This window comes from Dama dama, chromosome X (genome assembly GCF_033118175.1).
Source record: "Dama dama isolate Ldn47 chromosome X, ASM3311817v1, whole genome shotgun sequence".
Classification (NCBI taxonomy): domain Eukaryota; kingdom Metazoa; phylum Chordata; class Mammalia; order Artiodactyla; family Cervidae; genus Dama; species Dama dama.
In genome coordinates this window covers 27,637,553-27,660,783 of record NC_083714.1, presented here as the reverse complement: position 1 = coordinate 27,660,783, position 23,231 = coordinate 27,637,553, and the positions used below count along the sequence as shown (strand labels likewise).

Genomic DNA, 23,231 nt, shown 5'->3' with positions numbered 1-23,231 from the left:
TCTATGATAACTTTGTTTAATGGGGAATTTACACAAGGTGTGTCTGAGGGTAGGCTACTAGGAGGTGTCCTGATGGAAATAGAGACCATTGTCCTTGACTGTTAAGGCGGGGCAACCTTGTTTGCCTGTCAACCTGTTTAGAAAGCTAGTTTGTGAACAGTCAGCAAGCGTCATCCCCACGAAGGGAATTGCTGAAGTTTTAACCAATTTACCGAGTGAAGAGAATCGGTGGAGCTGAACCCAGAGCCTGAAATGACATTCAAGTTGAGAAATGTGAGAAGTGAAGATATTCAATATGAGGAATTCATGTGTACTCGTCCATGAGAACATGTGTGTGTGCATGCTAAGTGGCTCCTCTGTCCATGGGATTCTCCAGGCAAGAATACTGGAGGGGGTTGCCATGCCCTCCTCCAGGGGATCTTCCCAACCCGGGGATTGAACCCAGGTCTTTTTTGTCTCCTGCATTGGCAGGTGAATTCTTCACCACTAGGGCCACCTGGGAAGGATATAGAAATGTGGAAAGAATTGGTCCAATCCCATGAAAGCCTCCAGAGGAAAGGGACAAAACAATTGGTCTTCAAATTTTGGATCATATCCCAAAGAAATGCCACTTGTACAAAAGAGCTGGACAGCTATTTTAGTTTCACTTAGAAAAATATATTCACTTGTTTCTGTTGCAGGTGTTCCTCTATTTCTTGAAAAATTTCTCTTACATCTTAATAAGAGTAATTAAAGCTACTGTTCACTGAGGCATTATTATGTGCCAGCTCCTAGGCTAGGTGATTACATAAAGTATTTTCTTTGATCCCCAAAATAACAACGTGGGATCTATGCTCGTGATGCCTATTTTATGGATGAAGAAACTGAGACCCAGAATGGTGAACTTGCCCTTATTCACACAGATGTTCAGAATTCAAACTCCGTCTGACTCAAGAGCCCACATTCTAAAATATACTACCCTTAGGAAAGATAAAAGTTCTAATGAGGGATCTTTTTTTAAAATGTCACACAAGGTCATACTGCAGCTGAAATTAAACAAACAAGTATCTTGAAAGCTACTGATTAAATTCAGTTAGGCAACCAGAAATGGCAGAATTATTAACTAGTTTTCAAAATAACCAGTTCAACCATTCACTTAATTATCAAATCATCACTTTGTATGTTTGAACTGTATGCAGTTTTATTTGTCAATTATACCTCAGTAAAACTAGGGGAAAAAAAGAATACAAAGTAGCCAGTGTAACTGTTCATTTCTTTATGCAACAAATATTTGCTGAGCACCTAGTATATACCTGGTGCTGGGGATAGAGCCATGAGCAAGACAGATACCAACCCCTACGTTCATAGCACTTACATTGTACAGAACTTCAGATGCTGGAAAGTTCTGTGAAGGAAAGAAAGCAGAGTAAAGGGGAATCAAGATGTGGGGGCAGAAGGGGGTTTTATTTTAGGTTGGGTGGTCAGAAAAAGTGAAACTGTTAGTAGCTCAGTCGTGTCTGATTCTTTGCGATCCCATGGACAGAGGAGCCTGGCGGGCTACAGTCAGATGTTCTTAACACAAAACATTAAAATATTTTACATATCAACTTTATTTATAGCACCAGATGTTTAAAAGTGGAGGGAAAAGTGAAAGTGTTAGTCGCTCAGTTGTGTCCGACTCCTTGTGATCCCATGGACTGTAGCCAGCCAGACTCCTCTGTCCATGGAATTCTCTAGGCAAGAATACTGGAGTGGGTTGCCAATGCCCTCCTCCAGGGGATCTTCCTGATCCAGGGACCAAACCTGGGTCTCCTGCATTGCATACAGATTCTTTACCATCTGGGCCACCAGGGAAGACCCTGGGTGATCAGGGAAGGGCTCATTAAGAAGGTGACATTTGAGTAAATGCCTGTAGAAGGTGAGGGAGTGAGTATATGGGTGTATGGGGGGAGGAAGAGGGAAAACCTTCCCAGCAGGGTGAACAGCAAGGGCAAATACCCTGCAGCAGGAGCAAACCTGATGTGTTCAAGTAAGGCAGCTCCTGTGAGTGGAGTGAGCAAGCATAGTTGGGATAGGAGATCAACAAAGTGGCCAGGGCCACTTTGCATAGGGCTTTGAAGGCCTTTGTAAAGACTTTGAGTAAAAGGTGGAACCATTGGAGAGCTTCGAGGAAATGAGTGACATAATCAGCCTTACATGTTTAAAGAGTTGCTCTGTACAGAAAACAGACTGTGTGGCGGAAGCAAAGGAATGTAGTGGAGGGAGGATGATACTTCAATAATCCAGGCAATATGGTGACTTAGACCAGGGACTGAGGGCAGTAAGTGGTAATAATCAAAATATATTTTGACAGTAGAGCTATCAGGATAGAAAATGGGATGTGGGGTGTGGGAGAAAAAAAGGGTCAGAAATAACTCCAAAGTGTTTGGCCACAGCAAGTGGGTGTTGAACTTTCCATTTACCAGGATGGGGAAGACCAGGCAAGGAGTACATGATAGTGGGTGGGAGTTCAGGGTCGGCTACAATCAATTTAGACATCCAAGGGAATATAGCAAGTTGGCAAGTGGATATACGAGTCTGGAATTGAGGGGAGAGGCTGGAGTTTGAAATTTGGAGATCCAAATTTGGTATCCACTAGTGTTGAGATTGTATTTAAAACCACGATATCTTCATGGCAAAGTGAGTGTAGTCAAGGAAGGAAAGAGATCTGATGACGGAACCTGGAGCCCGCCAATGTTTAGAGTTGGGTATATGAAGAGGAAGCAGTGAAAAAGAGACTGAGAAAGTCTAGTGAAGTAAGAAGAAGACCAGGAGAGTGGGATGTCCTGGAAGCAAAGCCAAACAAGTGACTCAAGGAAGGAGAAGTGATCAGCTGTGTCAAATACTCCTGATAAGTCAAGTAAGATAAGTGCTGAGAGTTGACCACTCCACCCAGCACTGTGAAGATCATTGTTTACCTTGACAAGAGCAGGTGTTTTGGGCAGTGGGGGATGAAAACTTTAGCAGAGAAGTTTTAAGAGGGAATGGACACACATGTCTTCATAGCACTGTTATTCAGAATAGTCAAGAAGTGTAAAGTACCATGTCCATCAAGTCACGAGTAGCCAAACAAAATGTGGTACATCCATACCATGGGATATTATTCATCCATGAAAAGCAATGAAGTTTTGGTACATGCTACAATGTGGATGAACCTCAAAGACATTATGCTAACTGAAAGAAGCCAGACACAAAAGGACAAATATTATATAGTCCTGTTTATATGAGATGTCCACAAAAAGCAAAGTCATACAAAGTAGGTGAGCGGTTGCCAAGAACTAGGGAGAGGAGTGAATGGGGAGTGACTGCTTTTGAGTACGGGGTTTATTTTGAGGGTGATGGAAATGTTCTAGAAATGGTGCGGATGGTTGCACACATTGTCAATGTATTGAAAGCCACTGAATTGCATACTGTGTACTTTTAAAAGTATTCATTTATTTTTGGCTGTGCCGGGTCCTCTGTGCTGTGTGGGGGCTTTTCTCTAGTTGCAGTGAGTGGAGGATACTCTGCAGTTGCGGTGCCCGGGCTTCTCCTTGTGGCGGCTTCTCTTGTTGCGGAGCATGGACCCTAGACTCTCAGGCTCAGTAGTTGCGGCTCCTGGGCTCTAGATCACAGGCTCAATAGTTGTGGCACTCTGTCCTGCTGCTCTGTGGCATGTGGCATCTTCCCGGACCAGGGATTGCACCCATGTCTCCTGCAGTGGCAGGCGGATTCTTTACCACTAAGCCACCAGGGAAGCCCTACTGTGTACTTTTAAATGATGACTTTTATAATATGTTGATTATGTTTCAATAATAATAGTAATGAGAGTAACTGGGAAGAGAAAGTTTGGAGACCATGAGTAAAGAACCCTTCTGAGGACATTGCTGTAATGAGGAGCAGAGAAATTGGAGCAGAGGGGGATGGAGTAAAGAGAAGGAGAGAAATATCAGTTTATATGAAAATAATCCAATGCAGAGGGGGAAATTGATGATGTGGGATAGAGAAGACAGTGTTGTAGTTGGCTAGTCTGTGGGTCCACGGTGGCACAGTGATGCAGGCAAGCAGGACGCTTAACAGTTGAGTGGAGCTCAGGCCTATCACCAGGACTCCGCCGGGAGTGAATAAAAAGGTAACATCTAATGTCACTGTTGTTGGGTAAGCTTGAGGCATTAAGAGATGAGAAACATGGGCTTTCACGTGGGGTTATCATGGAATTTTTATGGCCACAAAGAGACATTAGAGGTCATTTGACAAATAAGGAAATGGAAGCCCAGAGTAGAGGAATAACTTGGCCATTCCCTTTGCTAGTTGGCCAGGTCTAGAGTCAGTCTTTGAGCTTCTAGCCCAGTACTCTTTCCACTACCATGCCACTGCCTTCCAGAAAAACAAAGAGGACTTGGATAACCAGAGTGACCATTGGAAGTCTGGGGAGCTAGAAGACAAGAGGAACAGGAGAGCTCCGGGAAAGAGAAAGGGAGGCTGAATATGCATTTCTTCCTTCTCCCACCTTCTAAATTCCAGCCAGCATTATGCCGAAACCCTCTTGACCAGGTAGCATCTGTGGAAGGTTCCTCTTCATCCTGAATCAGTGTATTCTGTCCCCAACGGAACACTGCTCCCATCCCTTCTTGCCTGCACATACCAGAATGAATGAGCAATTTCCCAGCCTTGAAATGGAACTCATTCTTCCAGCAGTCCACCCTGTACAAGCTCTGACTTCTTTCACTTTTATCCTCCAGCACTTTAGTCAGTCCTGAGCACTGACTTGAGTTTTTCCTTGTCCTTCTGAAGCTGGGGGACACAGAATTGGACCTACTCTTCCGGTCAGGATTAGAGCTGTGCTGGGGTTGGGAGAAGGAGGTCTGCGGAACGATGCTCTGAGATGAAAGACAGGCTGCCTTCTGTGGCTGAAAAGGGAAAAATCCTCTGCCAAGGTGAACATCAAATTTCTTTTCTGAGATGACAAACAGAAAAAGAGAAACAGAAGCAAAAGTTGGCAGGATGAACGACTGCCACAGAGAAGTAGCGAAGCCAGTCAACCATTCAACTTTCGATGATCTGCAGTGACGCTGAGGAAGAACGACATGAGTGACCCTGAACGGCGTGGGCAGTCCAAATGGGATTTTAAAATGTATCTTGTACTGTGGTAGTGGGTGGGCTTGTCCTGTGTAGCATGATGTTGTTTAAATAGTTCATTGCTTTTCCTAATTCCATTTGGCTTGGACCAGGATCAAAAGTTGCACACCCCACCTATTAGTACTTGAAGCTCCACCACCCCTAAGTGTCCTGAGTGTCAGGGGAAAGCTGACCACAGAGAAATAGCTAACAGGGAAGTGATTGTCAAGGCAGGAATAGGAATGAGGCAGGGCTCATGGTCCCAGGGGCTCATGGACTCCTGATTGCAATGACCCTGCCCCAGCAGAGGTCCGAGGGAGGGACCCAGCATCTCCACAGTAGGGCAGCCTCCTTGTCTCACAAGGCATTCCCTGGCAAAGGCTTCTGCTACACTCATCTGCAGAGGTCCCAGACTGAGGCCAAAGTGTCAGTTCTGTCACTGCTGCCGGTGCAGACTGAGCTGACAGCTCCTCGGGCCCTTGACCTTTGTAGGAGCCCTCTGCTCGAAGGGGACTATGCATTTCCATGATCTCTTGATCCCTGGTTTTCTGTATTCTCTCCATCTCAGGACTTGATTCGCACATTCCCCACCCCCACCCGCCAAACCTGCCATTCGCTGACAACTTGGAAATGCCCTCATGATGGCTCTAGGTGCCTTCTAGGCTGCTTTATAAATGCTCAGTCTTACGGAAGACGGCTAGGGGAAGGTTCTTCCTCCTACCTGATAAGATTCGTGGAACGGGGCAGGGGGAGGAGGGGGACAGGGGGAGGAGGGGAGCAGGGTAAACCCGCCCGCGTCTGTGGGTGAGATATTTGCCTGAGGGGAGGATGTGATTCCCATGGTTATGTAAGTGAATAGTCAGTCCGAGCACATCGAACTGTTTTCCAGAATCTCAGAGCAGGAAGAGAACAAAGGCGCCACGTAGTCCGCCCCCCTGCCTCTGGGCAGGTGGAGGGTTTCATTTTAAACAGAAACTGTTAGCATTGCCAACAGTTCCTTCAGGACTCCACAGACAGACTGGACAGTTTTGCTCAGTCCCCTCCTCGTGGTCTCTATGCCCTTGAGAAGCCTCAGGAATGGGCAGCGAGAACTGTGGAGGGTCATGCTGGGGAGAAAGAACTAGCGAAGGGGCAGGGGCTGAGGCGAAGGAAGAGAGGTTGCAGAACAAACTTTCCGAGCCTGGCTGGGAGGGTGAGTTGCACCACACAGGACGTCGGTGTAAACTGAGCCTCCACATCCCCAGGGAGGGCTGTCTGTCCTCTCACCACGCTCCTTCCCATCTGCCCAGGCAGATCCTGCTTCCCACATTGAACAAATGTAAGCAGTGAGAGTCTGCTCTGGGCCACACACCGAAAATACAGAGGTGAATGAGGCACTGTGCCCTCTCTCTAAAGATGCGAGTTTACCACCTAGGAGGGCTATCACCATGCGTTTCATAAAGGCAAGGGGCCCCCATTTTCTCTTACACAAACTGGGGCAGTAAGCCTCCCAACAGGTTTCCCTGCTACATAGCTCCCGTTCCAAGATTCACTGCCACCACAGCACCTATGGAGTCATACTGTTCTCCCCGAGAGCTTCCTAGGCCTCTCCATTGCCCATCGACTGCATGCTTTCCTCCAGAGCCTGGCACCCCAGTTTCCCCATGCTTTGCTTCCAGCAAGCCTCTCCAGCCTCATCTCCCATGCCCCTCCGAGAGGACCCTTGCACTCCCGCATCCCGCTTCCCTCAATGGTCTTCCCAACCAGCAGAGTGCCCGCCTTCACAATGCCTTCCTCCCCTCCTCTGTCTCTACCTATCAAGGGATTGATCTCCCGCTACCTTCCAGGATTTGAATACCACCTCTTTCTCCTTTCCTTGTGCTCAGCCCGGAGGGAAATTACTCCGGCAGCTTCTTGTTTACAGAAGTATATGGCAGTATTCTGGCATCAGAGCAATTCGTGTGCCTATCTTTCCTACCATACTAGACTTCGAATTTTGTTCAGCACAGTATCCCCAGGACCCAGCCCAAGACTGATGATATTTATTGAATGAAGGACACGTGAAGATAGAAGGGCATGATGGACCTGGGCTGAATCATAGGAAGCCAAATGAAGTTGTTGGCAAGGAAAGGGGAATCTAGTATTTCCTAAAGAATGTTTATTCGGTTGCTCAGGTTTCTAAGAGGGTAAAGAGGGTCTATTTCCCTTTATAAAATGATTAATGAATTTTGCTTCTATAATCTTCAATGTTTTCTTAAAAGCAAAGATGGAAGAGCTTCTGGTTTTTACTCGGCATGGTTTAACTGTGACTTAGACTGTCCTCAAGGGAAAGGGCAGGCTAGCCCTTATGAGAAAATATCAGACCAAATATATTTTAATAATATGTAAATATCATCTGCCCTACTGTAAACTATATGGTCCTCAAGGACAAGAATGAATCCTGAATTTCCTTTCTGCATGTTTCCTTTGCTCCGCGGGAATACGTGTATGCGCACGCACGCAGTGGAACTCTGTAAAATCAAGACAGAAAGGGATAGGGTGATGGCAAACTCACTCCTGATAACCGTGAAGGCAACAGTCAATGCCCAAACACACAGTTCACCAAACCAGAATTTGTGGGCCTGGTTAAGTGGATGCTACTCACAGCCCAGGGTGCAGAGGACAAGTCGAGGCGCGAAGAAGGAAGTTAGTACCCTGTTATGGCCTGAGGGGATCCGTTGCAGCATATTGGGCTTGTGCTCTCTGCACCAAAGGATGCAGGCACGAAAGGGAAACCCACAGCTAAGAGATTTTGATTAAACTTGTTTCTTTGACATTCAGTTGGGAAAAATGCAGTCCCTTGTAATGGAGGGGGGGGGGGACAAACCTCAAGCAAGCCATAGGAAATCAAAGATTTCCTTTATTTCTTCTCCACTTAAGAGCAATCGTTCCAAGGTTGCGGGATCTTTCTGTTGCTCTTCCTCTGGGAATGACCCCACAGAAGAGACATGGGCCTGTTGTTTTTGACGGAGGGCCATGTGCATGGCTGAGCCCAGGAGAGGCGCCCCTCTGCAGACACCACCAATGCCATTGCTTTGACTGTGACTAGCAGAATAGGGGTGGGTGAGTGTGTTGGGGGTAGAGTGCTTTGGGTTTTTTTGGCTTTTTCCCCTTCAGTTTTATTGAGATCTAATTGACATACAGCACTATGTAAGTTTAAGGCATACAGCCTAGTGACTTGACTTCTATATATCACAAAGTGATGACAACAGTAAGTTTAGTGAACATCCATCATCCCACATAGACACCAAAAAACAAAAAAGAAAAATATTGTTTTCTTTATGATGAGAACTTTTAGGATTTAGTTTCTTAGCAAGCATCATACATACCACATAGCAGTGTTCACTATCATCTTGTTGTACATGGCATCTCCAGTACTTTTTAAAAATATATTTATTTACTTAATTAATTTGGCTGTGTTAGGTCTTAACTGCAGTATGTTTACTCCTCTCTAGTTGCAGCTCAAGGGCTCTAGAGTACACGGGTTCAGTAGTTGTGCACAGACTTATCTGCCCTGTAGCATGTGGGATCTTAGTTCCCTAACCTGGGATCGAACCCACATCCCCGACACTGCAAGGTGGATTTTTAACCATTGGACAACTAGGGAAGTCCCCCTAGTACTTATTTATCTTATAACTGGAAGTTTCTACCTTTTGACCACCTCTATACTATTGGCAACCCACTCCAGTACTCTTGCCTGGAAAATCCCATGGACGGAGGAGCCTGGTGGGCTGCAGTCCATGGAGTCGCAAAGAGTCAGACACGACTGAGTGACTTCACTTTCACTTTTCACTTTCATGCATTGGAGAAGGAAATGGCAACCCACTCCAGTGTTCTTGCCTGGAGAATCCCAGGGACGGGGGAGCCTGGTGGGCTGCCGTCTATGGGGTCACAGAGTCAGACACGACTGAAGCGACTTAGCAGCAACAGCAGCAGCATACTATTCCTTCACCCACCCCAACTCTGAAAACCATAAATCTGGTCTCTTTTCCTACGAGCTTGGTGTGTTCAGGTTTTTTGAGTTTGAATTTTTTTCTTTTAGAGTCCACATATAACTGAGATCATACAGTATTTACTGTCCGACTTATTTCACTTAGCAAAACACCCTCAAGGTACTTTGTTGATGATAAAGTCAACTGTACATTTTCAAATAAAGAGGCTTATCCAGCCACAGAAAGGAAATCAAACAATATAACTTTTTAGCTCTCTAGCACCTGGGCAGGACTGTGAGAAAGCCTACCCTATCCCCACTTCATTACCTCCCTCACCAGAAAAGGACCAGGTGGCAACCTCCCAGCTACATCTATCCAGGGAATTACACCACAGGCCAGTGCTAACATTCATATTTTTGGCCCTTGTACCTCTGCTCGCGGATGGTTCATTTGGCATCTGATCTTGTCATCTAGCCCTGAGAAGTGGGCACCATCACTGCTGTCCCCTTTAGAGGAAATCTTGCTTTAAAACAAGGGGCTGTGTAAGCGAGAGAGGAGGAAACTGCATCTTAGGTCAGATCTCCTCGGGGAATAATGAGGAGTGACCTTGCCAAGTGCTGAGGAAACCCTTTAGAAATCAGGAAAGGGAAACTGATGTGGCAGGGTGGCTGGTGAAGGATGTGAAACAGAGAGCAACTGCCTGCGTAATCCAGGCTGGGCCACAGTCTCCCTCGGGAGGGGGCCTGCAGTGGCTTCCTTCTGTCTGCTGCCTGGAGACTCCTCCCTACAGGCCAAAGTAAGGAATCAAAGCTCAGTACTGTTTTCCTCCCCTGAAAGAAAGACCAGGCAGACAAAGTCAGGCTGTGTTAGGCGCTCAGGCTTTTCCATGCCCTGTTCTCATCAAGGGTCTTCTCACAGCCCCAGAGCCCCAGAGCAGGCCATGGGCAAACAGGCGGAGCAGCAGGGAAGATCTTGCCATTAACCCCAGGCGCAAACAGCACCCTTCGGCCTTTCTTTGGTAATAAGGCCTTAGCAGCATAGTAGCAACATGCCAATAGCCATTTTGACTGAAATCCATTTAAACAAAGGATGCATCCAATTAAATAACTGGGGCTTGCCATATCTATGATGTCAGATGACCTATTTGATTATTTTTATTTGCATGCCTGATTGTTTTTAACTGATCGAGTGTGCCTGTGAGCATGCTCATGTACACACAGAACAGAACGTGACATGCCATTGTGTATAGCCTCAAGTCCAGTTTCGCCCTGTAAAATAATGTCTGGTCCCTTTTCCCAAGCCTACCAAAGACTGGTCTAAGTTTTAAAATTTCAGCAACTCTCCAGACTGAATTCTTTAAAATGTAGTGGAGTCACACTGAGTCACTAGGCCATTTTGCGTCATGTGGGGGGTCAGGGGGCTTCCCTGACTCAGTGGTACTCTGGTACCCCAGGCTACCCTGGCTCAGTGGTAAAGAATCCATCTGCAGTGCAGGAGACATATGTTCAGTCCCTGGGTTGGGAAGATCCTCTGAAGAAGGAAATGGCAACCCACTCCAGTATTCCTGCCTGGACAATCCCCATGGACAAAGGGAGCCTGGTGGGCTACGGTCCACGGGGTCACAAAGAATCAGACACAACTGAAGTGACTGAACCACAATAGGCAGTAGGGCCAGACTCCACCACTGTGTCCAGGCTCTATCCTGCTCACTTTAGGTTAAAAGAATATAATTGTTTAACATTTTAAAAGCAAATAAAAGTACTTAAATATTTTTTAATTTGCAACTTGAAAAGAAAACAGTAATGGGCTTCCAAGTGCATGTCTTTACTTTTAATGAAGGGTTTATTTTTCTTGGTTCTATTGGCAATAAAAGAACAGTTCCACATCAAAAGCCTTCAGGGGAGCTCTCTCCATTTGGAGGCCAGTCAGATTGCCAATAGTTCTGATTTAAAAAAAAAAAAAATCAACTCACCAGACTCTATTTCTAGATATAGGTTATTGCCTATTATCGCAGGTAATTATTGGGGGTGGGGGGGAGTTCTTACTCATACAGGCAAATTACAACACATTATGTACTATACTATAAAAAGAGAAAAAAATTAAGTGACACTGAAATCAGGGGGTTCCAGAATGTTTTAATGAGCATGTTTCCATTATCTTCTGTGCTTGTTCATTTTGTTGGAAGAATGATTCATTCATTTCAAATTTGGCAACTTAAACAGCAGCAAATATAATTTTCCGATCACAATGCAAAATCAGTTTATTGGCCTTCTCTGCCTGTTTGGGTAGGGGAGTGGTGGAGGCGGAGAACATTTGTGCCTCCTTTTTCTTTGCCAACAGCACCCTCTGCTGGTTTTTGTGATCCATCACATCTGATGGGATCGACCCAAGTTGCAAATGGAGGGCTCCCTGCAACATTGCACACAGCAGGACATGATTCATAAATCAGTTTTCCACCCTGGTGATTCATTATCAGATATATTTTTTTCTGTAAAACAGCACAGCTCAAGGAAGTCATCAAGAATTCAGAAGCTGCAAAAAATACCTTCGTTTGATTAATCATCTCTCTGACCTTTTTCTTCTTATTGAACAAGGTTAATAATACTTGTTATCACTCAAAGTTAAACTGTATTAGCTGCCAAGTGAGTTTTATTTTGCAAAGGCCCATTATCACTGCCAAGAGGCTTCAAAGTTGGGTTTGGTTACATTCCACAGGTATGACCCCGAGGGGCACCTGACCAATGCAACATTTCCCACTGGAGATGTCAGCAGCTTCCACAGTGACCTGGAGAAGCTGACAAAAGTGGAGCTAGATACTTCCAACCGTGAAAACGTCCTCATGTCAACTAATCTGACAGCCACGAGTACCATATATATTTTAAAACAAGGTAAGAATATTTCCAACTTTGCCCACCTCTAATAGCATCTCTCTTACTTCCACCATCAAACCTCCACACACTGTTAATGAATAGAAGACTTCTTCTCCCCATATTCCAGCTATGGAGGCTGAATCCCAAATCACACCTTTCATAAAGTTCCTACAGCAACGTTGGGCCACATCCCTGTGGGAGTTAGGAGGTGCTACTGCTGCTGCTGCTAAGTCGCTTCAGTCGTGTCCGACTCTGTGCGACCCCATAGACGGCAGCCCACCAGGCTCCGCCATCCCTGGGATTCTCCAGGCAAGAACACTGGAGTGGGTTGCCATTGCCTTCTCCATTAGGAGGTTCGATTCCTGCCAAATATACTATTCCATCAAGCCATTTCCCGACACTCAGCTGTTTGTAAAGCCCTTTAAGCTCTGATTGGGGTATACTAAAGGCGCGAAGTCTGTGTCCCATCTGAAATTAGCATTCTAGAGCAGTGATGACATGGGTGAATAAGAAGGAGGAGTGAGGATGCACACCAAGCCGGAATATAAGGGAAATGTAAGAGAGAATGGAAGGAAAAAAGAAGGAAAAGAGAGAGGGAAGGAAGGAGAGAGAGGGAGAGAGCAAGAGGGAAGTAAACAGGAAGGAAGGAAAAAAGGAAGGTGGATTTGGAAAGAACGTCTTAGAAGCTGAGAGAAATGGACACGGAGAAATCATTTTCTCTCTGCCCAGTCATCAAGGACCCGTTCTGTTGTTAGGCTGTGAGGCCAAACACAGAACTGTCCAACATCAGATCCACTCTAAAAGGATATCTTTGTCAGCGTATCCTTTCCTAGAGACCAGCCACTGTGCCGGTGCCCCCAGGCACTGCGGGTACTGAATTACACTGCATACTCCGCTCATTCTAGTTCCCAGCATATCAAACGGAGAAGGCCAGTCCACCAAGTCAGAGGAGAAGTTTGTGAGGAAATCCTTTAAAAATGAGAACGTTTTGAAAAACAGAAACAGCCTGCAGTATTACACAGGAGTCTTTTATCCAAGAAACAAGACAGCCCAGCTGTGAAACTAACAAGACCCAAATGGACAGAGAGCACGTGGGCTTGTCAGAATGGTTGTCTATAGCCCCGAGGGCAGTGAGGTCCACGGCGCCACACCTGCTCATCCTTTCCCAGACTTGCCTCCTGAAGCTCAACTTGTCTCTCCCCTACTTCTGTGCTTCCCTCTTCTTCCCCCGCTTCCTCCTTTGCTCCTCTCTCTGCAGAAAATACCCAGAGCACCTATCGGGTGAGTCCAGACGGCTCCCTGCGTGTCACTTTTGCCAGCGGGATGGAGATCAGCCTCAGTTCAGAGCCCCACATCCTGGCCGGGGCGGTCAACCCCACCCTGGGAAAATGTAACATCTCTCTGCCCGGGGAGCACAACGCCAACCTCATCGAGTGGCGGCAGCGCAAGGAGCAGAACAAAGGCAACATTTCAGCTTTTGAAAGGAGGCTGAGGGTAAGTCTCAACCTGATAGCACCTAGACAACTGGTGTTGTATTTTTGAAAGCTGCAGCACCTCCCTAATCAGAAGTCCCATTTCTCCAAAGCTTTTCTAGGTGACTAACTTATATAATATAGTAATTCAAGAGAGGGTGCTAATGGCTGATAATGGTTCAGTATCCTTAAATGAACATTCTAATAAGAGCTTTCTTTGTCATTAGCCAGCTAAAGTGCTCTGACAGTAGCAATTTCAAGCACCGAGAATGTCTGGATCTAGAAATGCATGTAGTCAGAAGGCTCTCTGGAATCCCTCACATGGCCTGGAGATGGCTCAGAGCCCTGCTTTGTGGTAAAAAGTGAAAGTGAAAGTCTCTCAGTCGTGTCGGACTCTTTACAACCCAGTGGACTATACAGTCCACGGAATTCTCCAGGCTAGAATACTGGAGTGGGTTTAAAAAAAAAAAAAAAGGAATACTGGAGTGGGTAGCCTTTCCCTTCTCTGGGGGATCTTCCCAACCCAGGGATCAAACCCAGGTCTCCCGCATTGCAGGTGGATTCTTTACCAGCTGAGCCACAAGGGAAGCCCCATGTGATGGTAGATACTTTATTAAAAAAGGCCAGGCAGGTACACACAGAAGGATATGCGACGTCAAGCAACATTTGGACAAAGGCAATTAAGGGAGAAATCAGTGAATGATATCATTGCCTTGAATATACATATTAAGGGCCAGAGGGGTCAAGGACTAGTGCTCTGTTGGCCTAATGGCACTCAGAGAGAGCGTGCATGAGTGCTTCAGTTGTGTCCGACCCTTTGTGACCTCATGGACTGTAGCCCACCAGGCTCCTCTGTCCATGGGATTTTCCAGGCAAGAAAACTGGAGTGGGTTGCCATGCCCTCCTCCAGGGGATCTTCCCAACCCGGGACAGAACCCGGGTCTCTTCCATCTCCTGCATTGGCAGGCGGGTTCTTTACCACTAGCATCACCTGGGAAGCCCAAAAGAGAGCTGCCTGGGAGAAATGCAAGATTTGGGAGTTTTTACCAAGCACAGTTCACCGCAGTTAACCTGGGATGTCTCAGTCAGAATTGCCTTTCTGCTGTACACGAAACCCATAAGCACCACCGCACTCTTTCTACCTGTCCCTTCTTGAACATGAAGCAATGTTAGGATGACATGACCAACTTTCCAAATATAGTAACATTCAATATGAGCCCAAGAGCAACTGCCAACCTGAGGCAGTTACTCAACTATTGAGGCCAGGCCTGCTTTGAGCACCTGTGTCTCGCCTGGGATACCTGGAACACTTGCATTTCTTCACTCACAGTGAAAATGCAGTAACCTCTAGGCTTTGACAGGGCAACACCACCCAATTCCAGTGACAAGCAGTCAGACCATGGCTCAATTCCCAGTCAGTTCTGGTGGTGACCCAGAGATAGACTTTTGTGGTTGTTTTTGTACCAGCCACTAAAGTGGTCTATATGCACAAGTCAGGTTGTATGCTTTGATTCTATTGGCCAGAATATTTATCAGAAATGCCACTGAAATGAGAGGTGAAACCAGCCCAAATAGTCCAAACCTCTCTATGTGTGGACAGTAAGGGTTTCCTATCAGAGTTCTTCTAGAAATGGGATCACCAGCATAGAACCCTAAATGGGGGAGTCTTACAACTGGCTTAAGAAATGCCTTTATTTTCTTCACCTGTGAAATGAAGACGTCATACTAGAGAAAAGTCAGAATTATATACACGTGGTTTATCAACCTCATGGACTCACCCTATGAAAATTACATCAAATAAATGGTTTCTTGGTGCCTCCCCAGCTTAGAGTCTGAATAAAATATTATGAGTCATATCATACACTATATGACTTTGGGATTTTCCATTTTTTAGAACACATTCTATACCACGTGACTTTATTATTTTCCACTTTCTATGGTGACTCATCCTATTTTCTCCCCTCCATATGCACAGATAATGGAGAGAGAGTATAAAGTGTAATTTTCACCTCATATTCTAAATTGTTCTTAATACTGAGGTTAGTGGGCATAAAATATTTGGGCACTCTTCCATGTGAGTAGAGTGAAGTGTTATTTGTTGTTGTTATTCAGTCACTAAGTCGTGTCCATCTCTTTGCCACCCCATGGATTGAAGCATGCCAGGCTTCCCTGTCCTTCACTGTCTCCCGGAGCTTGCTCAAACTCATGTCCATTGAGTTGATGCTGCCATCCAACCATCTCATCCTCTGTCACCGTCTTTTCCTCCTGCCCTCAATCTTTCCAGCATCAGGGTCTTTTCCAGTGAGTTAGCTCTTCGCATCAGGTAGCCAAACTATTGGAGCTTCAGTTTCAGCATCAGTCCTTTCAATGAATATTCAGGGTTGATTTCCTTTAGGACTGACTGGTTTGATCTCCTTGCTGTCCAAGGAACTCTCAAGAGTCTTCTCCAGCACCACAATTTAAAAGTATCAATTCTTTTGTGCTCAGCCTTCTTTATGGTCCAACTCAAATCTGCACATGACTACTAGAAAAACCATAGCTTTGACTATACAGACCTTTGTTGGTAAAGTGATGTCTCTGCTTTTTAATATGCTGTCTAGGTTGGTCATAGCTTTTCTTCCAAGGAGCAAGTGTCTTTTACTTTCATGGCTGCAGTCACCATCTGCAGTGGTTTTGGAGCCCAGGAAAATAAAGTCTGTCACTGTTTCCTTTTTCCCCCATCTATTTGCCATGGAGTGAGGAGACTGGATGCCATGATCTTAGTTTGTTGGTTTTTTTTTTTTTTTTTGAATGTTGAGTTTTAAGCTAGCTTTTTCACTCTCCTCTTTCATCCTCATCAAGAGGCTTTTTAATTCCTCTTTGCTTTTTTGCCATTATTGTGGTATCATCTACATATCTGAGCTTGTTGATATTTCTCCTAGAAATCTTGATTTCAGCTTGTGATTCATCTAACATTTCGTATTATGTACTCTGCATGTAAGTTAAGTAAACAGGGCAACAATATACAGCCTTTCCCAATTTTGAACCAGTCCGCTGTTGATGTCCGGTTCTAAATGTTGTTCCTTGATCGTATACAGGTTTCTCAGTAGACAAGTAAGGTGGTCTGATACTCCCCATCTCTTTGAGAGTTTTCCCCAGTTTGTTGTAATCCACACAGTCATAGTCGATGAAGCAGAAGTAGATGCTTTTCTGGAATTCCCTTGCTTTCTCTATGATCCAATGAATGTTGGTAATTTGATCTCTGGTTCCTCTGCCTTTTCTAAACCCAGCTTGAACATCTGGAAGTTCTGGTTCACGTGCTACTGAAGCCTGCCTTGAAGGATTTTTAGCATTGCCTTGCTGGCATGTGTGTGCATGCATGCTAAGTCGTTTCAGTCATGTCCGACTCTTTGCAACCTTATGGACTGTAGCCCGCCAAGCTCTTCTGTCCATTGGATTCTCCAGGCAAGAAAACTGAAGTGGATTACGATGCCCTCTTCCAGAGGATCTTCCCAACCCAGGGATCAAACATGCATCCCTTACATCTCCTGCATTGGCATTACCACTAGCACCACCTGGGAAGCCCTGCTAGCATGTGAAATGAGTGCAATTGTGTGGTAGTTTGAACAATTGGAATGAAATCTGACTTTTTCCAGTCCTGTGGCCACTGCTGAGTTTTCCAAATGTGCTGGCATGTTGAGTGCAGTACTTTAACCGCATCATCTTTTAAGATTTTAAATAGCTCAGCTCAAATTCCACCACCTCCACTAGCTTTGTAGTAACACTTCCTAAGGCCCACTTGACTTTGCACTCTAGGATGTCTGGCTCTAGGTGAGTGATCATACCATTGTGGTTATCTGGGTCATTAAGATCTTTTTTGTAAGTTCTTTTGTGTATTATTGCCACCTCTTCCTAATCTCTTCTGCTTCTGTTAGATCCTTGCCATTTCTGAAGTGTTATTTAGTTAATACTGTTTATAATTGACCAGTTTCCCATCCGGTGGTAGAGTTGAGCAGACTTGTGGAATGGCTTATAACGGCAGCAAATTCAGGGCTCTCTCATCTGTGACTTCAAGGGTTCTTCCTGAGGTTCTGGGACTGGAGACTGGCTAGGTGGTGTTACTGTACACGTCCCTAGAAAATTCTAACACCAGTAATGATCCTTTACATATGTTTAAAGTGAAGTGAAGTCACTCAGTCATGTCCGACTCTTTTCGACCCCATGGACTGTAGCCCACGGAATTTTCCAGGCAAGAGTACTGGAGTGTGTTGCCATTTCCTACAATTAACAAAATGTTTTCTAGTCAGGGTTTTGTTTGATCACCACAACCATCAATTTTGGCTATTCCCAATTTATAGATAAGGAGACTAAAGCCCAGAGAGGTTAAGTGATTTGCCCAAAGTCAAACAGCTATTATGGATCAGAGCCAGCACTAAAATGCAAGACTTTGCTTAGTGCAGCACTCTTTCCACTCCATCATGTTGTACTGCCTTGTTCCTTAAAATAATTAATCTATAAATCATTGCCCCTCTCAGTGGAGCCATCTTGGCAGGGCCTGACTCCTCATTTCAATGCTGACAAAAAGAGACAAATAATCGACTCTAATGTACTGGCAAGTGTGGGTGGGCAGGAAAAGTGTGAAGGAGGCGAGAGGAAGGAGGCTGTTTAACTCAACAGTCCTTACCTACTCTCCCCGTCCTTAGGCACTCTTGCCTATATCACTGCCTCAGTTTCCCCAGATTAGGCATAGCCAATTTAATGGAATGAATATGTTCCCCAAAGGCCAGTGTGGATCCAGCCCAGACCTTCTTGTGGAAAGGAAAAAAAATCAGAAAATGATAGACTTCCCTTGAAGATAAAGCAAAAAGAGTCACTTTTCTCCAGTGATTGGTAATTTTTTTTTTTCACACATACTCAGGGTCCTCTTCAAGGTGAGGAAACAAACTGCTGGGGAACATGAGATCCTGCTTTGGCACCAGCTCCATTAAGTCAGATAAATCACATTAACATCCTAAAATTTCACTTATTTAAAAAAATCCATTTACTCTCCCCTACCAACCAAACCTGAATTGTGTTTGAATCATCTTCCTTGCAATGTACTTTCCTCTCCAGTCTATGTATATCCTCATCTGCTGCATTCATCTGTCCCCATAAATACCTTTCCCTGGACCATCAAGAAATTCGACATTCACGGAAAGCAAACTGGTTTAGAAACTACATCCAGATTGCGCCTTGCTGTGTCCATGAATCGTAATGCTGTTTAGATGAGACTTATCCCAGCATTGGACCTCAGAGCTCTTTACAAGATTTCTCAGACCGAGATGTGAGGTGACAGCAAGCTCCAAAACTGCAGCGTCCTTTATTAAAAAGAAAAAAAAAAATCCAAGAAGCTTAGCACTTCAAACTGAAGTCATCAAATCAAGTAAGATGATTATGTGTTGACAAGCAAAATGAAGCGAAGACTCGTCTAAAAACCCTCACAATTGATTGTTTTTCTCTCCATTCAAAGATAACTAAGAACAGGGTAGAGTGGTTTTAAAATGCAACATGTGACTAGTCCTACGTGAGCTGAGCTCTGAAAGGCAGTTAATAAGCCTGCGTGAAACACAAGGTCCCAGGGCTGACAAGTGATGGGAGGCCCGTTCCCTCTAGCATCTCCCTCCTTTCTCAGAAAACATGTTTGCTTCATGCTGTTTTGACTTCCTTTTCCCCAGGTTTGCTGGAGGGATTCATTTTGTGAAAATTTAGGTAAGAAGCCTGCTTACAGATAGATTGGTCTGTTTTAAAAATATATCTGTGGTTCTCTGTCCCAAGTAACAGTGTATTTACCCATAAGGAGTCACCTGGAGATTTCAGGCATCAAGGCTCCTGAGCAGTGTTGGTTTTCGGGGCCAGGGGGGTCCTTGGGGCCTTCAAATCACAGAAACAACTATGTTTGTTAATCCTGGGACAACTCTGCTAAGATAACTAGGCAGAAAGTCTTATTTCACACACTATTTCATTTGCATATAAGTATTAGTTAATTGATATTAACATTTTTAAATGCCTCTTGTATGGTCACCCAGATGAATTCACCAACAGGAAAGTATTTAAACCAGAGCAAATTAATTTAGTGCAAAAAGTGTCCAGGTTAAATGGTATGGCAGAAATCAGATGAGAGGAATGAATAAGGTTTTAAAGAAGAACTAGTATGCCCACAATTTTGCACCACTTTTCCCATCTATAAAATGAGGGATATGGTCTATACAATCTCTATTATTCGTAGTATTGTTACCACTAATCATAATTATAACAGCTAACATTCATTGACATCTTATATGTATATTGCCATAGAGTAACTTATTTACTACTCATAACATCTTATCAGACATGTTCTCTTATTAGCATTCTCACTTTACAGATAAAGAAACTGAGGCACATAGAGGTCACACAGCTAGTAAAGGGTGACACAGGATTTGAACCTAGGCAGTCCAGCTCAATAGCCCATGTTGTAAGATTTCTTCTGGCACTAAAACTCTCTTGACTACCCAGGTAAACAGAGTGTCTTGGGAGGAAAAAAGAAAATTACAGGATAAAAAAAGTTCCCAGTGGAGTAATGGAGGCTGATGTTAATGCTGCCTACATGCCCTGTTCCTTTGTAGGCCACTCTGAAATAAAAGTAAGCCTAAGTGGTTTTTGATTGTCAGCATAGCAATATCAGTCAAAAATAAAATCTTTAGAATTGTATTGATCAATATCTAAAAATCAAGTACTAATTACCTTTAAACCAGTGAGAATAAAGGAGCGTGTCCCAATTTAAAAGCAGCTCTGACTCCTGCATCCATTCTCGCAGCTTCATGAAACTTAAATGCAGTATGTCTTCCAAACCAGGAAGTGGATATTTGGCCCATCTGACTTATTCACCTTCAAACTTCTTCAGCAAAAATCTAACAGGTACCTCAGTTGCATTGTGAGTTGAAATGCTAGACAGCATCCTTGAAAATTCAGCCTTTTCCTCCTTTCTTGTGAAAGAAAATCAACTGCTCTGATTGTAGCTTAGAGTTTAGCACTGTGTGCATATGTGCAAATGGGCATACCAGTTCTTCTTCAAAACCTTACTCATTCCTCTCACCGGATTTCTGCCATACCATTTAACTTGGACAATTTTGCACTAAATTACTTTGCTCTTGATTAAATACTTTCCTGTTGGTGTGTGTGTGTGTTGGGTTAAACCATAGCAAGCTGCCCTTTTTGTAGACCAAAAAAAACACTCAAATACCAGCAGTTGCCTTATAGATCAACCTAATATAATCTTTAGGCTACTAATTGAATGAGTCTCAAATTGAAGGGGGTTGAAAGGACTATCTCTTAAGCAATTAAAACACAAACTCCTCAGAAAGAGCAAGGAAAGGCTCTGGGGGGAGGCAGAAGACACCTTTCTTTGGATCTTTGGCCTGTGCCCACGCTTTGCAGGTACGTTGATTCCTGCTGGCAACACAACCCATGGCTCCCCAGGGCATACTCTTTCCTTTCCTCTCTGGTCCAAGTGTGAACAAAAAGCAAGCCTTTCTCCTTACTTCTCTTGAGCAAAGCTGAAAAAAAACCTAAGGAAAACCAAAGAATAAATTAAAGCACAAATATATCCTTTCTTATGAAAAATTTTACCAAGTCCAGCTTCCTTACCCCAATGGATAACTCATCAGTTGCCAAACTCAAATCTCTCGTTCAGTGTGCAGCTCGTCCAAAGGGACCCTTTTTAACTTGGGGCTATTCTCAAACATCAACCTTTGCTTTACCCCTCTCTTTTCCAGGTCACAGATTGCTATAGATTGTTTGGGGGAAGAGCTGAAATAAGGATTGATGGCCCACACTTGGGTCAAGGGCTATTACTGTCTTTCAGGCAAACAACAGCTTGTATGAACACGTTGCTTTTCCAACCTTGCTCATGACCCCAGCAGTCAGAGACGGTCAGCCTAGTTCTGCTTCCTGCCATAGAGACTGGAGTCACATAAGCAGTCAAGAAGGAGGGTCAAGGAGCTTACCTAAAAAAACCATTCTTTCCCGCAGTCTTCTCACGAGTTCCACAGGAGACTTGCCAGATGGAGGGCTGTGGCATCTTCAATTCTTTCATCCCCTTGCAGCTCTGAGCCGAATTTCACATTACCTTCCAAACCTGACTTTGAAACTAGTGTTTCAGCAACATCTGAATATCAGAGTGCATTATCCAGAAACAGAGAAGCATGGTAGCACAAATCTTGACAGGCAGAGAAAGAACATTAGGCAGACTTTTCCTCTGCTCACTTTGTAGTGGATTTTTAACAGTGGTCCCTTGCTTGTGTTGCTCTAATGACTTTATTAAGAAATGTGTTCTTGAGTAGTAAACTTAATCTATCAGACAAATAAAACCACAAATTTAGTTGAACTGGAAATCACTTGTTACTTTGGCTCTTTAACTACCATTATAACATAAATTGTTATAACAGTTACAACCTTCTCTGGGAGTACATGGATATTTTACAGCTATTGTAAATGAACAGTGTTACAGTTAGAGATATGTGGCTATAAAACCACAGGAAAGGTAGTTGAAGAAAGAACACCTGGTTTTGTGTAGGTTTCCAAGCTCTGTGTATCAAAAGACAGGAAATATGTGCTTCTCTATCACCTTTTAGGTTATAGCAGCAGGTTAGTTTGTATTTATGCTACAACACTGCACACATAGGCTACAGGTGGTTAAAGAGTCATGCTTCCAATCTGTGGCTCTATTCCATGAATGAAACCTACCACTGCAGCTAACAAGACTTCCTCCCAAATAATTGGAGTATCTAATCGCTAGTCTTCTGGAATTCATGGCATGGAACACTTGCTGTCTTTTTTTTTTTTTTCTGCAGAAGCTCAAAACTAAGGGCAAATATCATTAGCCCCAGCTGGCTGATGAAGAAACTGAAACCAAAAAACATTGAAAATAGCAGACAATTCATAGAAGACATAGGTGTGGCCAATAGCCATTTTAAAAGGTTCAATCTCATTTTGGTAACCAAATACATGCAAATTTAAACCACAATAACATACCATTTTCTCCACTCTCATATAGGGAAAAGCTTACTAACAATGATAATACTCAGTGCTGGTTACAATGTAGACATGAACTCCTCCACTGCTAGTTGATAAGAGCATACATTTGTAAACCTTTGTGCACTATAAAGTAATATCTCAAGTCGCATCAGGAGTCTTTAATATGTTATCATTTGACCCAGTAATTTCCCTTATAGGGTTTTGTATTAAGGAAATAATTATTTACCAAAATTCTCAACAAATCATGAACATTGAAAGAAAAATGGACAACAAAAACTAATTTCCAACAATAGGAGAAAGGATAGATAAATGTTTATCATGTTGATGTAACCATTAAAATCCACATATTCAGAATATCTAATAACATGAGGAATGATGGAGATAAAACATTAACTGAAAAGTAGAATATAAAACAATTCTTGTATTCTTTAAGTGTAAGATTATATTTTTAAAAAGTGGGTATGAAATGCTGGAAATGATTAGCAGTGATTCACACTGGAGAATAGGATTACAGATAATTGCTTTCTTTGTATTTTTCTATACTTTCCAGTTTTTCTGCAATGAAAAAATATCACTTTTATAATTGGAGGGAGGTACTTATAGAGGTTATTTTAAAAAGCAAAGTGCATAAAAGGAGCAAAGGAAGACCAGAGTCTGAAATGAGAATGTTGGCTTTGCACTCATCCAGGCCACTAAGATAAAAATTCTACATCTCATTTAGATGTTGGATACCACCTCCCCCCGCAAAAAAAGAGGTAATACATACAGAGAGAGAACAGATTGGTGGTGGCCAG

The 23,231-nt window shown here is 43.9% G+C and overlaps 1 protein-coding gene across 1 annotated transcript in view; it reads left to right on the top strand.

The window, feature by feature from the left end:
* Window positions 1-23,231, top strand: part of TENM1 (teneurin transmembrane protein 1) — an 887,850-nt gene that overhangs the window by 849,269 nt on the left and 15,350 nt on the right. Inside the window, exons 29-30 of the mRNA XM_061137497.1 lie at window positions 11,781-11,953; window positions 13,194-13,429. Of these exons, the coding sequence (XP_060993480.1) occupies window positions 11,781-11,953; window positions 13,194-13,429 (409 nt within the window). The remainder of the gene's footprint in view (window positions 1-11,780; window positions 11,954-13,193; window positions 13,430-23,231) is intronic.